Source organism: Dreissena polymorpha, chromosome 10 (genome assembly GCF_020536995.1).
Source record: "Dreissena polymorpha isolate Duluth1 chromosome 10, UMN_Dpol_1.0, whole genome shotgun sequence".
Classification (NCBI taxonomy): Eukaryota; Metazoa; Mollusca; class Bivalvia; order Myida; family Dreissenidae; genus Dreissena; species Dreissena polymorpha.
The window spans coordinates 16,949,744-16,961,420 of NC_068364.1; the positions used below are offsets into that span (position 1 = coordinate 16,949,744).

The following is an 11,677-nucleotide window of genomic DNA, read 5'->3' on the forward strand; positions in this document are numbered from 1 at the left end:
TTGTGTCGATCGCTAATAAATAAAATAGATATATACAAGTAATCACGCATAACAAAGTACTTACATAATACAAGGTTAGGAAAATGAAGACAATGCGCCATTCCTTATCCGGCTCTAACGATAAATATAGGAATAACTCACGAGTTTCGATTTTAAATCGCAGTTTGCGCACAACCACTTTACCTCGTCACGTGAACAGTAAGCTCGCTACTCATTGGACAAAGTGACATTTCGCAAAGGTCAAATTTATCGGGTTACTGCTTCAATGTATAGACATTGTATAGCGGCTTAAAAATGAATCTAATTCATTATCTCACTGTCAATGAATCCAACAGAATAGTTTCACGCTCATCGCCTTTGGTTGTATTCAAGTTTATTTGAAAGCAGCTTGACAATGTTGAGACCTATTTATACAATTGTTTGAGGACAATTTTCATTAATGCGAAAAAACGTCGTAAACCAAGACATGATATATTATGTTTAATGTTTGCAGATGACATAGCAAACTGTGCAGAAACTGTTTAAAAGTTACAAAAATTAAATGTTATAGATACCTATTCAACGACAAACGCCAAAAACTTTAAATACTTAAGTTATTATTTTAAAGGTTCGGCATTTAAATGTCAAGGCTGAGATCATGTCTATAACACAGTTTCCCCCGAGAACGGTGGGCAATTTAAGTACATAATGTCTATCCCACCTGACAAACTGGAAGTGTGTTCGTGGAAACTATGTCGATAAACAAAATAATTTGTTCTCGAACACTGGTACAGGTCAATTACGCAGGATCCTGTCGTCGGGGCCGTACTATGTAGACCACTTGACAGACTGGCGGTGTTCCGCACGCTGCAAAGTCCCAGCCATGCCGATGCAGGTTTTTAAGGAAGGTTGTAGAGCTAGACAACACTGGAATATAACAAAAATATACTTACTCGGATGTGCGACCAGCGCGAAAAAGATCGATTTTGCACGAGGGCAATGGTTTTAAGTAGCGGACAAATCAAAGTGTTTCCGTAGACTGGGTAGAATGGGTCATGCCATTAGGGTTTTCGGTTTAGGCTAAACCAAATGCAAAGCGTAATAGACAATAATGCACCTTTAAAAGCTAAAACGATCATATGCAGAGCGACAAAACCATGGTTTGATAACACTATATTGGATATAAAACGCAGATTACGAAAGGCAGAGAAAATATGGCGATTTCATCGTGAGAAAGCGAATTTGAACTTTTTAATCCCTACGTAACGAGTATACGTGTAACATTATCCGCGCGAAAAGGAAAGCTATCTGTGAACAAGTTTTAATGGCTAAAGGTGACTCGAAAAAACTGTATAGTTTAGTTTCAGAGCTATGTTGCACAAGGCCTGAAAATCCATTACCTTCAGAGGTCCCCGATGAAGATCTTGCAAACCAATTCGTAGATTATTTCATGAATAAAATTAAAGCCATTCGTGACTCTTTACGTGATTTTGAACAATTCACACCACCCACACGGGATGTTCCTACTCTGATTAGCTTTAAAGATATGACCGAATATGAAGTTAAACAATTAATAAGTGAGCTTAATACCACATCATCTGAGCTTGGTGTTTTGCCCACAAAGTTATTGAAAACATACACCTAGGAACTTTTACCCGTACTAACTAAGCTCATTAACCTGTCTTTGTCAGAAGGTGTCTTTCCTGAAAAATACAAAGAAGCGATTGTGCGGCCTTTATTAAAGAAGTCAGGTCTTGAGCTTGTGCTGTCAAATTATAGACCAGTTAGTAATCTATCATTTTGTTTAAAGCTTATAGAGAAAGCGGCATTGAAAAGACTTAATGAGCACAGTAATGAATTCGGACAACTTCCAAAATATCAGTCTGCGTATCGCCCCTGTCACTCATGTGAATCTGCCTTATTGCGGGTCGTAAATGACATTTTAGCAGGAATGGAACGACAGGAAGTGACGGCCCTAATAGCAATAGACCTGAGTGCCGCGTTCGATACTGTGGACCACGATGTACTTCTGGAGGTCCTGCGTTGCCAGTACGGTGTTTCATGTACAGCCCTTGACTGGGTGGACTCGTACCTAAGACCGCGTGGCTGTAGAGTGAGCATCAACGGTACGCTGTCGTCATGCTGCGCTCTAGATTGTAGTGTTCCTCAAGGAAGTTGCCTTGGCCCATGGATGTACCTCGCTTACGCCGGCACATTGTTCGATGTTATCCCCCCGTCCATAGCTTTATGTGGCTTCGCAGACGATCACATCGCAAGCAAATGTTTTCGACCTTCTAGTTCCAATGAAGCTGATGCGATCCGAGAAGTCGAACACTCGGCAATAGTGATCAATGATTAAATGAACAAAAACAGATTAAAAATGAACACGTCTAAAACCGAGTTTATAATGTTTGGAAGCAGAAAACAGTTAATAAATGTGCAACACAAACCATCGATATTGCTGGTGGCACGGTAAATAAAGTTGCTTGCATAAGATACCTAAGTGCTTTCTTAGACGAAACACTCAATTTTAATGAACACGTTACACGCAAATGTAAAACCGCCATGATAAACTTTTTTCGCATTAAACGCATTCGTCAATATCTCACCAAGCAAGCTGCTGAAATCTTAGTTCTTTCACTTGTCATTTCGCATCTGCACTACTGCAACGCTATCTACACGGTATTGCAGATCATGAACTTACAAAGTTTCAACGTATTCAAAATATGTGTGCAAAGATGGTCCTACAACGACAGAAACGCGACATTTGACTTGCACTGGCTATCGATTAAATGCAGAATTTACTTCCACATTTTGTGTTATATGTATAACTGTCATACTTCAAGAGCACCAGCGTACTTAAAGGAACTCCTGACACCGTATGCACCCAGTCGCACAGGCATGAGGTCGGCTGAGCAGATATTTTGTAACGATTTCGTCAGCATATCATTATTGCTAAATAAATATTTTGTGACAGTAATGGATATGAAATTGTTAAAAGATGAGTATAAATATACGGGAAATACCGTCGACATGCCCATACAACCCCGATAGTTAAATAAATCATTCTCGCAAGTCGCTTAAATAGTTTATAGATAAACCGTTCACACACGTAATAGTACAGTTTAAATTGTACTATATGATGAGAATTTATTTCAATAGTAGTCATTACACATATAGCCTTCGAAAAAATATGATAATACAGTCCACTCTCGTTATCTCGAAGTCGGCGGGAACAAGAAAAAATATCGAGATAACGAGAGTTCGAGATATCCGATTCGGCGTTTTCAAAAAAAAATGAGACGAAAATTTACCTTGTTTTTAGCATCTAAATACCTGCTAAGTGGTCTAACTAAAGCCGTCACCGTGTGGCATAATACTCTCTACCTGATATATACGCGTTTTTACGAGGTAAGATTACTTTTGCTATTTAATTGCTTAAAATGACGTTTTAAGTATTACAAAATTGCATGAACACATGCGGTTATAATTTTTCTAAACTGTCGAGTAAACATCCGGTAATGTTGCTATTTAAAGTAATGATGCAATTGAAGTCCAATCAAGACGAGGGTTTTCCATCTGAACATGCGTAAATCACGTTCCGGAATACTGAACTGTACATGTACATTTTGTAGTTTGAAATATTCTTTCAAGTTAGCCATGATAATGAGTTTTGGAGAACAACATTCTGTAAATTTGCAACGGTTTATATACGCAAAAATATAACTCAATGCATTTTGGAATGTTGTTTGTAAAAACAAATAGTCTTTCGGTTTCGGCAGACTGTGTATTAATTGCAGTTAATATTGATGTTAAAAAGTGACAGTTAAAGTGACAGGCCTTACTCAAGTGTTAATCGCTAACGACATTATACACGTGTGATCAGTGATGCAATTAACGGATCAATTTCCTACCGCACAGTATGGGGAGCAGCCGGGCGAAGCGGGACGGTGAAGTATCAAAGACAATTTTCTCACCTTTTGCCGACTCTGAGGCAGTTATTCGCACTTCGAGATAAACCACAGTAAAAACATGTAAAATCGGGACTGGGGACACAATTTTATATCGACATATCGAATTATTCGACATAACGAAAATCGAGATAAGCGATGTTTATTTATATAGACAAAGAAGGGGAAAAAATGGGACATTGAGCTTACTTCGACATATCGAGAATATCGAGATATCCGATGTCGAGATAACGAGAGTGGACTGTACCTGTAATAAATATGCGTAATGCGTTTGGGATGTCATACAAGATTTATTCATAATTATTATTAAAACGTAATCATTGTGAACGAAGAAAAACATTATGTATACGTGAAACAATCAAATAGGAATCATTACTGAGGGCAATTTGTAATGTTATATTTGTTTTTCAATTATTATATCATGATTGTCGCTGAACGTCATAAGGATACAGAAAAAAATATCGTTACAAAAATACATGTACAGTGTATAAAATAAGTAAAAAATCGAAGCCCAGCAGAGTAGAGTTTAAATTAATTTGCAATGTTTATCCCATTAGGTCCGCTTACTCGACATCTCAATCGAATTCGAATATAGTTCCAGTTCGGCAAAAAAGCGTGGCGGAGGCCGGGCAGTTTTCCTTCTTTGGCTATAGTGAAACATTGTGAACAGTCTAGAAGTTTTATTTAAGTCCAATCTGCATGGATATGGTTGGATATAATTTAAAAGTGGGACACTTGAAAATATATCTACAAGAAAGTGTCGGACCTTATTGTTTGCATTGATCTGATGTAGAGCCACGTATTACTTCATTTTGCTACGCCGCTATCAAAATCGATACTTCGTTTTTGCTTTGGTTTAGTTGGTACTTGAACAATTATTTTCCTTGTCAATGAAACACACATTGAGTGTTATTGGTTCGGATCTTTACCTGTATTCAACAATTCTGTAGTCATAAATCGATGGTCATTTTAGCTTACGACATTTATTCCTTATTTTCCGAATTGTCAGCACTAAATACGTATATTGTTGAAAACTCACAGATGAGCATTATTAAAAGAAAGTTTCTAATTACATAAATAATTTACTGACCATTCCCCACAAATGGTTTGCTTTTGGGTCGAGAAGTTAACCAGAGAGCGTCTCGCTCTAAGCTAAACTACCGGCCTTGACTTTTCTCTTTTCCCTCAAACATGCCGTCGACCCCGCCAGACCCCTGACTGCTGAACGGCAAACAACCCACTGTATATTCGGCTTATCTTAAAATACGGCCGGATATCGAGCTTTTATCATAATGTTTTGTATCAGCTTATCTTAAACTACCTATAGAGTGGGAAATCAGACATGTCATTTTGCAGTGAACGTATTTGTGTATTAATATTCCACTCTATTCCACTCGTGGAAATTTGATATTTTAATATATGACAGAATTTTGAATGGTTGAATCATTCACCTCTGACTATTTCTATTCAATTCAAAGCTTAATATTGTCATCGATATCGACCGCGGGGCTCAATGGAAAGGTTTATATGTTTTCTCACTTATGAATTAAAATCGAAACCATCAATTACACTCGCTTTCATATACAGCGAGTAGTACCTACCTAAAACCACAAACAACGATGGAAAACTGGCAATTAAGATCCATTATTTGGTACGCAGGTGATTTCATTTATTTCATAAATGCGCATGACAAGTTAATTAACTGTTTAACTTAAAAGAAAGATCCATTATTACTGTCAAAGCATATCCACCACACGCGAAGCACTTAAAGTTTAATCGTCTATACAATACTGCCGTACGCATATCATTCAATTATCGATAATGGTTTTAAATTTCAAGTTCATTGTGAGAATTTTACGAGGTGTTTTGACTGATGATTTGTATTTATTCATAAATGACGCATTGGTTAAAAGCAGAAAAGAAAACAGAAGAAATATGTTCAAAATTGAACTACGTAACTGTATTACCACATTGTAAAGAATACATGTCAAATGATAACTCGCTAGTAATGCTCGATACACAGGTCATTGTCGGCTCGGGTACTACTTACATGTACCCCGGGTTCACTTTAGTATAACTACAATGTACCCCGGATACGGTAAATGTGCTAAAACGTACCCGGGAATATTAACGCGCAATCGGTCATTGTCGGCTAATTTTTTTTATATTAATTATGTTTGTGTTTATGTCAATTTTCTGTTAAATGGCCTCTATGTTATCGAAACTCATATTCAAAAAGCATGTTGATGAAGTTTCTTTTAAAGTGTGTTTCGTAATGGCGGTAATTTGTAGCGCGTGTTACGACATCGGATTTTGGGCGAAATAACTCGGGTACAGTCTAATATCGGCCTGGTACGTTTTAGTATATTACCGTTCCCGGGGTACATGTCAATATACTAACATGTACCCGGGGAACATGTAAGTAGTTTCCGAGCCGACAATGACCGATAGAGCGCTAGTTATAACATTGTATTAAGCAGTTGAAAATGACACTTTGTTTGTTTTATTTTTAATGCAGCAACCCGGTTTAACAGCTGCTGTATGAAGTAAGACAGGTTTTATGTCGCATCTCATTATTAACCTGATTTACAAAAACGTAAGATTTTAAGCCATTCACCGTACATTAATACTCAAAATCAGGCACTATACTTATCACACATTTTTGACTTACGTGAGACAACATTATACTATTTTGTCAGTTAAATCGTATAAACGTGTTTCAACAGACATCTTGATACATTGTTACCAAAAGTGATAACTTATCCGTCGAGTGTATTTGCTGGAAGTATATACGAAACAGATTATTGTACATTGTAATTGTGGAATCCGATGAAACTATATCTTCTACATACTGATAACATATGCTATTAAACTTATACAAAATATAATTTAGAATATATATTTGGCATTTGATTGAAATGGTTCATTGAAATATTTTTTTACATAAGTATATATTCATCTAGTATTAAGGCATTGTGTTATACACCAAGTAAGATATTCTATAAAAGGAAACAACTCATGTTCTGTAAGTTGTTAAATATTATTCATGATTTTCTATAAAGGGAAAAAATTAGGTATTGGAATACCGGCCTTAAGAGTATTATAGTGGCATAAATCATTCCCTCTCGTCTGTTATTTGTTAATATATATACTTTTTTTTTCAAAGGCACAATCATGCGCTTTGAATGCTTTAACAACAGATTCATTTCAACAAAATACACACATGACATTCTTAATTATACAACACCTATATCTTATCTTAACGTTACGCAATAAAAATGTAGGCCATTTTTTGTTATAGTAATTATTGTGCGAAATGTCTTTTCTCTCATTATACTTTATCATATAAGTAATATCACATTTGCTGAATGTTTAAACCATATAGAAGCATCTGCTCGACCGGACGTACGTGGATTGATTAATAATCGAGAGCTTAGTGCACTTGATAATTTCTTCCTGCGGAGCAACATCACATGAAACTCGTCTTGAATCGCGAGCAATCACTTAGCTAAAGAATCGAACAGGTAACTTGTGTCATTAACAGTTGATATTATTGTTCGGACAGACGGGCAGTTTGAACTACGCCCCAACGGCATATTCAAACAATATGTGATTTGTAGTGTACGTCATTGACTTTTTCCGATTTTTCACAAGTGAAACGTCTTATCTGATATAACGATTGTTTTGTTTTTTCCAATCATGATTAGTTTTGTCATTACATGTGTACACACCGTGTCATTCTGCCCCGCATAATTTAGCGCAAAGCATTATGGTTACTGTGTCGGACCTTTTTGCAAAATGAAATGTGACCATGACTTTCGTATTTGATTTTAAGTATAGCAACACTTTTAATAACCAAATCAATCCGTCAGTTTGTGAGTGACTTGGGGCCTCGGGGGGGGGAGGGGTCATGGTCTCAAGTCCCATATCGGCCGTTATTAAGAAGCCCTCACTTATATGCATACGCCGGGATTATGTACTGGCGTGTCGCATATATTGGCGGCTAAGTATAAACGCGACAATAACGTGGGCGCGTCATGGTCTGTTAACATAATCGATATGTGATTACATTGTAAAACAAAGTGCGCGTGCTACTTGATTCCCATATATGCGAAAATCACTATTCTGTCACACAGGTTTATACAATTAACATTATGTTTGATATACTTACATTCATTTAATATGTTTTTCTGAGTTTCTGCTTATCCCAACAGGCTATAACCCCTACTTAACTGTCGATTTATATTGAATGTTTAGTTTTTAAGTGCAAGTATGTTCTTGGATTGCAAGAGCTACGAGACTTGCAGAGAAAGCAATTGAGGGAACTCAGAAAAGCAGAGACAGCAAGAAAGAACAGACGAAAGAGAGCTCAACAAAGGACTGCATTTATAGCCAATCCATACAAGTTCTCCAAAAAGTTGCTAGACAAGGAGAAATCAGGCATCCTCAACAGTTCAATGGAGGAGATACAGACCCACCTGAGGGATACACACTCGGACACCAGAAGAGATGACCCTTTGGGCCCATGTGCACACATCATGCCTGAACCAGCTCCAACTATAGCACTTGACAGTAAAGAACCAACCCTGGCTGAGGTGAAAGATGTAGTGAAGAAAGCTTGAGCTGGCTCTGCCCCAGGACCTAATGGAATAGCATATAAGGTCTACAAGATGTGCCCAAGACTGCTTCGTCGCCTTTGGCGCCTAATTAAGGTGGTATGGAGAAAAGGACAGGTAACCGAGTGCTGGCAGAAAGCAGAAGGCCTATTTGTTCCTAAGGAAACAAACTCGCACAACATTAGCCAGTTCAGGACAATATCACTTTTAAATGTGGAAGGCAAGATCGTCTTTGCTGTTCTCGCTAGAAGACTGACCACATACCTTACTGCTAACAAATATGTGGATACTTCAATCCAAAAAGGAGGTGTGCCTGGATTTTCTGGCTGCGTAGAGCACACAAGCGCTTTAAGCCAGCTGGTACGTGAAGCGAAAGTTAACCAATAGGATTTGACAGTAGTATGGCTAGACCTAGCCAATGCATACGGCTCCATACCACACCAGCTAATACGAAGAGCGCTGGATCACTATCACATACCAGCACATGTACAGAAGATTGTCCTTGGGTACCTAGACAACATTCAGCTGCGCTTCTCAGTGAGAGAGAAGATAACAGAGTGGCAGAGGCTTGAGAAGGGAATCATTACTGGCTGCACCGTTTCCGTTGTCCTATTTGTCATGGGCATGAACCTCATCCTGAATGCTGCCAAGAAGGAAACCCGTGGACCAAAAACTTCGTCAGGGATCTACCTACCAAGCAACAGGAGCTTCATGGATGACTTGACTATAACAACCCAGACACATGTGCAGGCTAGATGGGTCCTCTCAGCTCTTGAGAGTACAACATCTTGGGCAAGAATGAAATTCAAGCCAAAGAAATCCAGAAGCCTTATTATCAAGAAAGGCCAGTCAACCAATAAGTTCAACCTCCAGGTACAGGGAGAAGACATACCATCTATCATGGATAGTCCAATCAAGTGCCTGGGCAAGTGGTATGATGCCAGCCTCAACGATACAAATAATGTAAAGCGCATCAAAGGCCAGCTAAATGAAGGGTTGAAACAAATAGACAGGTCTTGGCTACCAGGAAAATTCAAGGCCTTGTTGTTTCAACACGGACTACTACCTCGCCTGATGTGGCCCCTTATGTTGTATGAGATAGCAACATCAACAGTGGAGGGCCTAGAAAGAACCATAAGCAGGCATCTTCGAAGATGGTTAGGGGTACCACCAAGCTTTACAAACATAGGTCTTTATGGAAGATCCAATCAGTTACAACTCCCGCTCTCATCATTAGTGGAGGAGTTCAAGGCATCAAAGGCAAGGCTGGTGGTAACTCTGAAAGAATCCCGAGATGATAAGATCAGGAAAGCTGGCATAGAGACAAGAACAGGGAGAAAGTGGTCAGCCAGCCAGGCAGTGACACAGGCAGAAAGTATACTTAGGCAGAAAGACATTGTTGGAACAACCACTAGCGGGCGCCAAGGTCTTGGAATCTCAACATGTCCTAGATGGAGCCAAGCAGCCAGTGGGGAAAAAAGGAAAATGGTAGTAGATGAAGTGCGGAAGATGGAAGAAGACGAGAGAAGATCTAGAGCAGTAGCCACATGGACAAAATGGGACACCACACCAAGGATGATGACATGGGACCAGATCTCGAAGTATGAGCCTTTGCGAATCAGCTTCTTACTGCGGTCGGTATATGATCTGCTACACTCACCAGCTAACCTACACAGATGGGGAATACAAGACAGCCCATCATGTCAACTGTGTAACAGAACTGGAAGCATGGAGCACATACTATCGGCATGCAGCACAGCACTCACGCAAGGCAGATATAGATGGCGCCATGACCAAGTGCTTCGAGATATGGCAGACATTCTTGAAAGACAGCGAATGAAGAAGAGAAAACAGCCACAGCCCAAAACCATCCACTTTGTCAAGGAGGGCCAGTCAGCACCTAAAGGCAAAAGAACAAAATCTTCAGTACTTGACGAAGCTGACAATTTGAATATGGCTGCTGACCTACAGAAAAAGCTTGTCTTTCCGGAGGTAATACAAACCAATCTCAGACCCGACATTGTCATCTGGTCCAACACTGCAAAGCACCTGGTGATGATTGAATTGACAATCCCATGGGAAACAAGGTGTGAAGAAGCCTATGAAAGGAAGAAAACCAAGTACTCTGATCTCATGGACCAATGCAGACAACAAGGATGGAGAACCTGGCTGTTCCCTGTTGAAATAGGAGCAAGGGGTTTCCCAGCCAATTCACTATGGAAGATGTTGGGCGCCATGGGACTCAACGGCCATGAGAGAAGGACTGCTGTGGGAAGACTAGAACAATCAGCTGAAATGGCATCCAGTTGGCTTTGGTCTCGAAGAGATGAGAGGAGCTGGAAGCCAGTCACCAACACGTAGTGGACTGATCACCACTGCGGACCCACCACCCGGAGAGTGTACCAGGATTAAAGGGTCGAAACACTTGTTGATGGGTGGATCCTGGCTGATGATGTTGGTGACTGATGCAGTGACACCACTGTATTACACACATTGCAGCCTTCGTTAAGTGCAAGCTACGTCTATAAAAATAATAATTATAAAAAAGGAAGAAGTTTAATCTTTTTTAAGGGATACGTTGTATAATTTTGGTAAAACCTAAACGTTAGCAAAACCTCACAGTGACGCACGTTTTATGGTTAACAATCTGGCTAATACAATTAATATGAAACAACACTATTTGAGCAACATGTAGACCTAGCTGTTATGAGTCAATGTTAAGTACAAATGGTTTATTTACTTTGGAAATAGTAACGCATAGAAAGATTACAATGGATTAAATATAACTGATTATAATTTGGCATCTGTGTTAATCAGGTCAGCAATCCACAGATGCACACCATCCAGATTATGTCGGTTCAACATCTCACCAGTTTTGAAGCAGACACCAGCTGCCATTGGCCGGTTTGAAAATGCTGTAAAAAGATGGCTTTTGTTCTTTCTTCGTAGCAAGATAATGACGACTCTCCTTGATCTTACGTTGAGTTAGCTTTGAACTAAAAATACCCAACTGTCCGTAAACTACATAAGTTTATCACAATTACTCATTAAAATGTAAGCGAATTCAACAATGTATGTTCTACCCCTATTATTTTCACTGTACGCAAATAA

At 39.1% G+C, this 11,677-nt stretch overlaps 1 protein-coding gene across 1 annotated transcript; it reads left to right on the plus strand.

The window, feature by feature from the left end:
- The first annotated feature begins 8,620 nt into the window (after positions 1–8,620).
- LOC127848050 (uncharacterized) lies at positions 8,621–10,927 on the plus strand. The gene is made up of 2 exons (XM_052380334.1): positions 8,621–8,926; positions 9,011–10,927. Exons 1-2 carry the CDS (start codon positions 8,621–8,623, stop codon positions 10,925–10,927), a joined length of 2,223 nt encoding a protein of 740 aa, XP_052236294.1.
- The last annotated feature ends 750 nt before the right edge of the window (positions 10,928–11,677 follow it).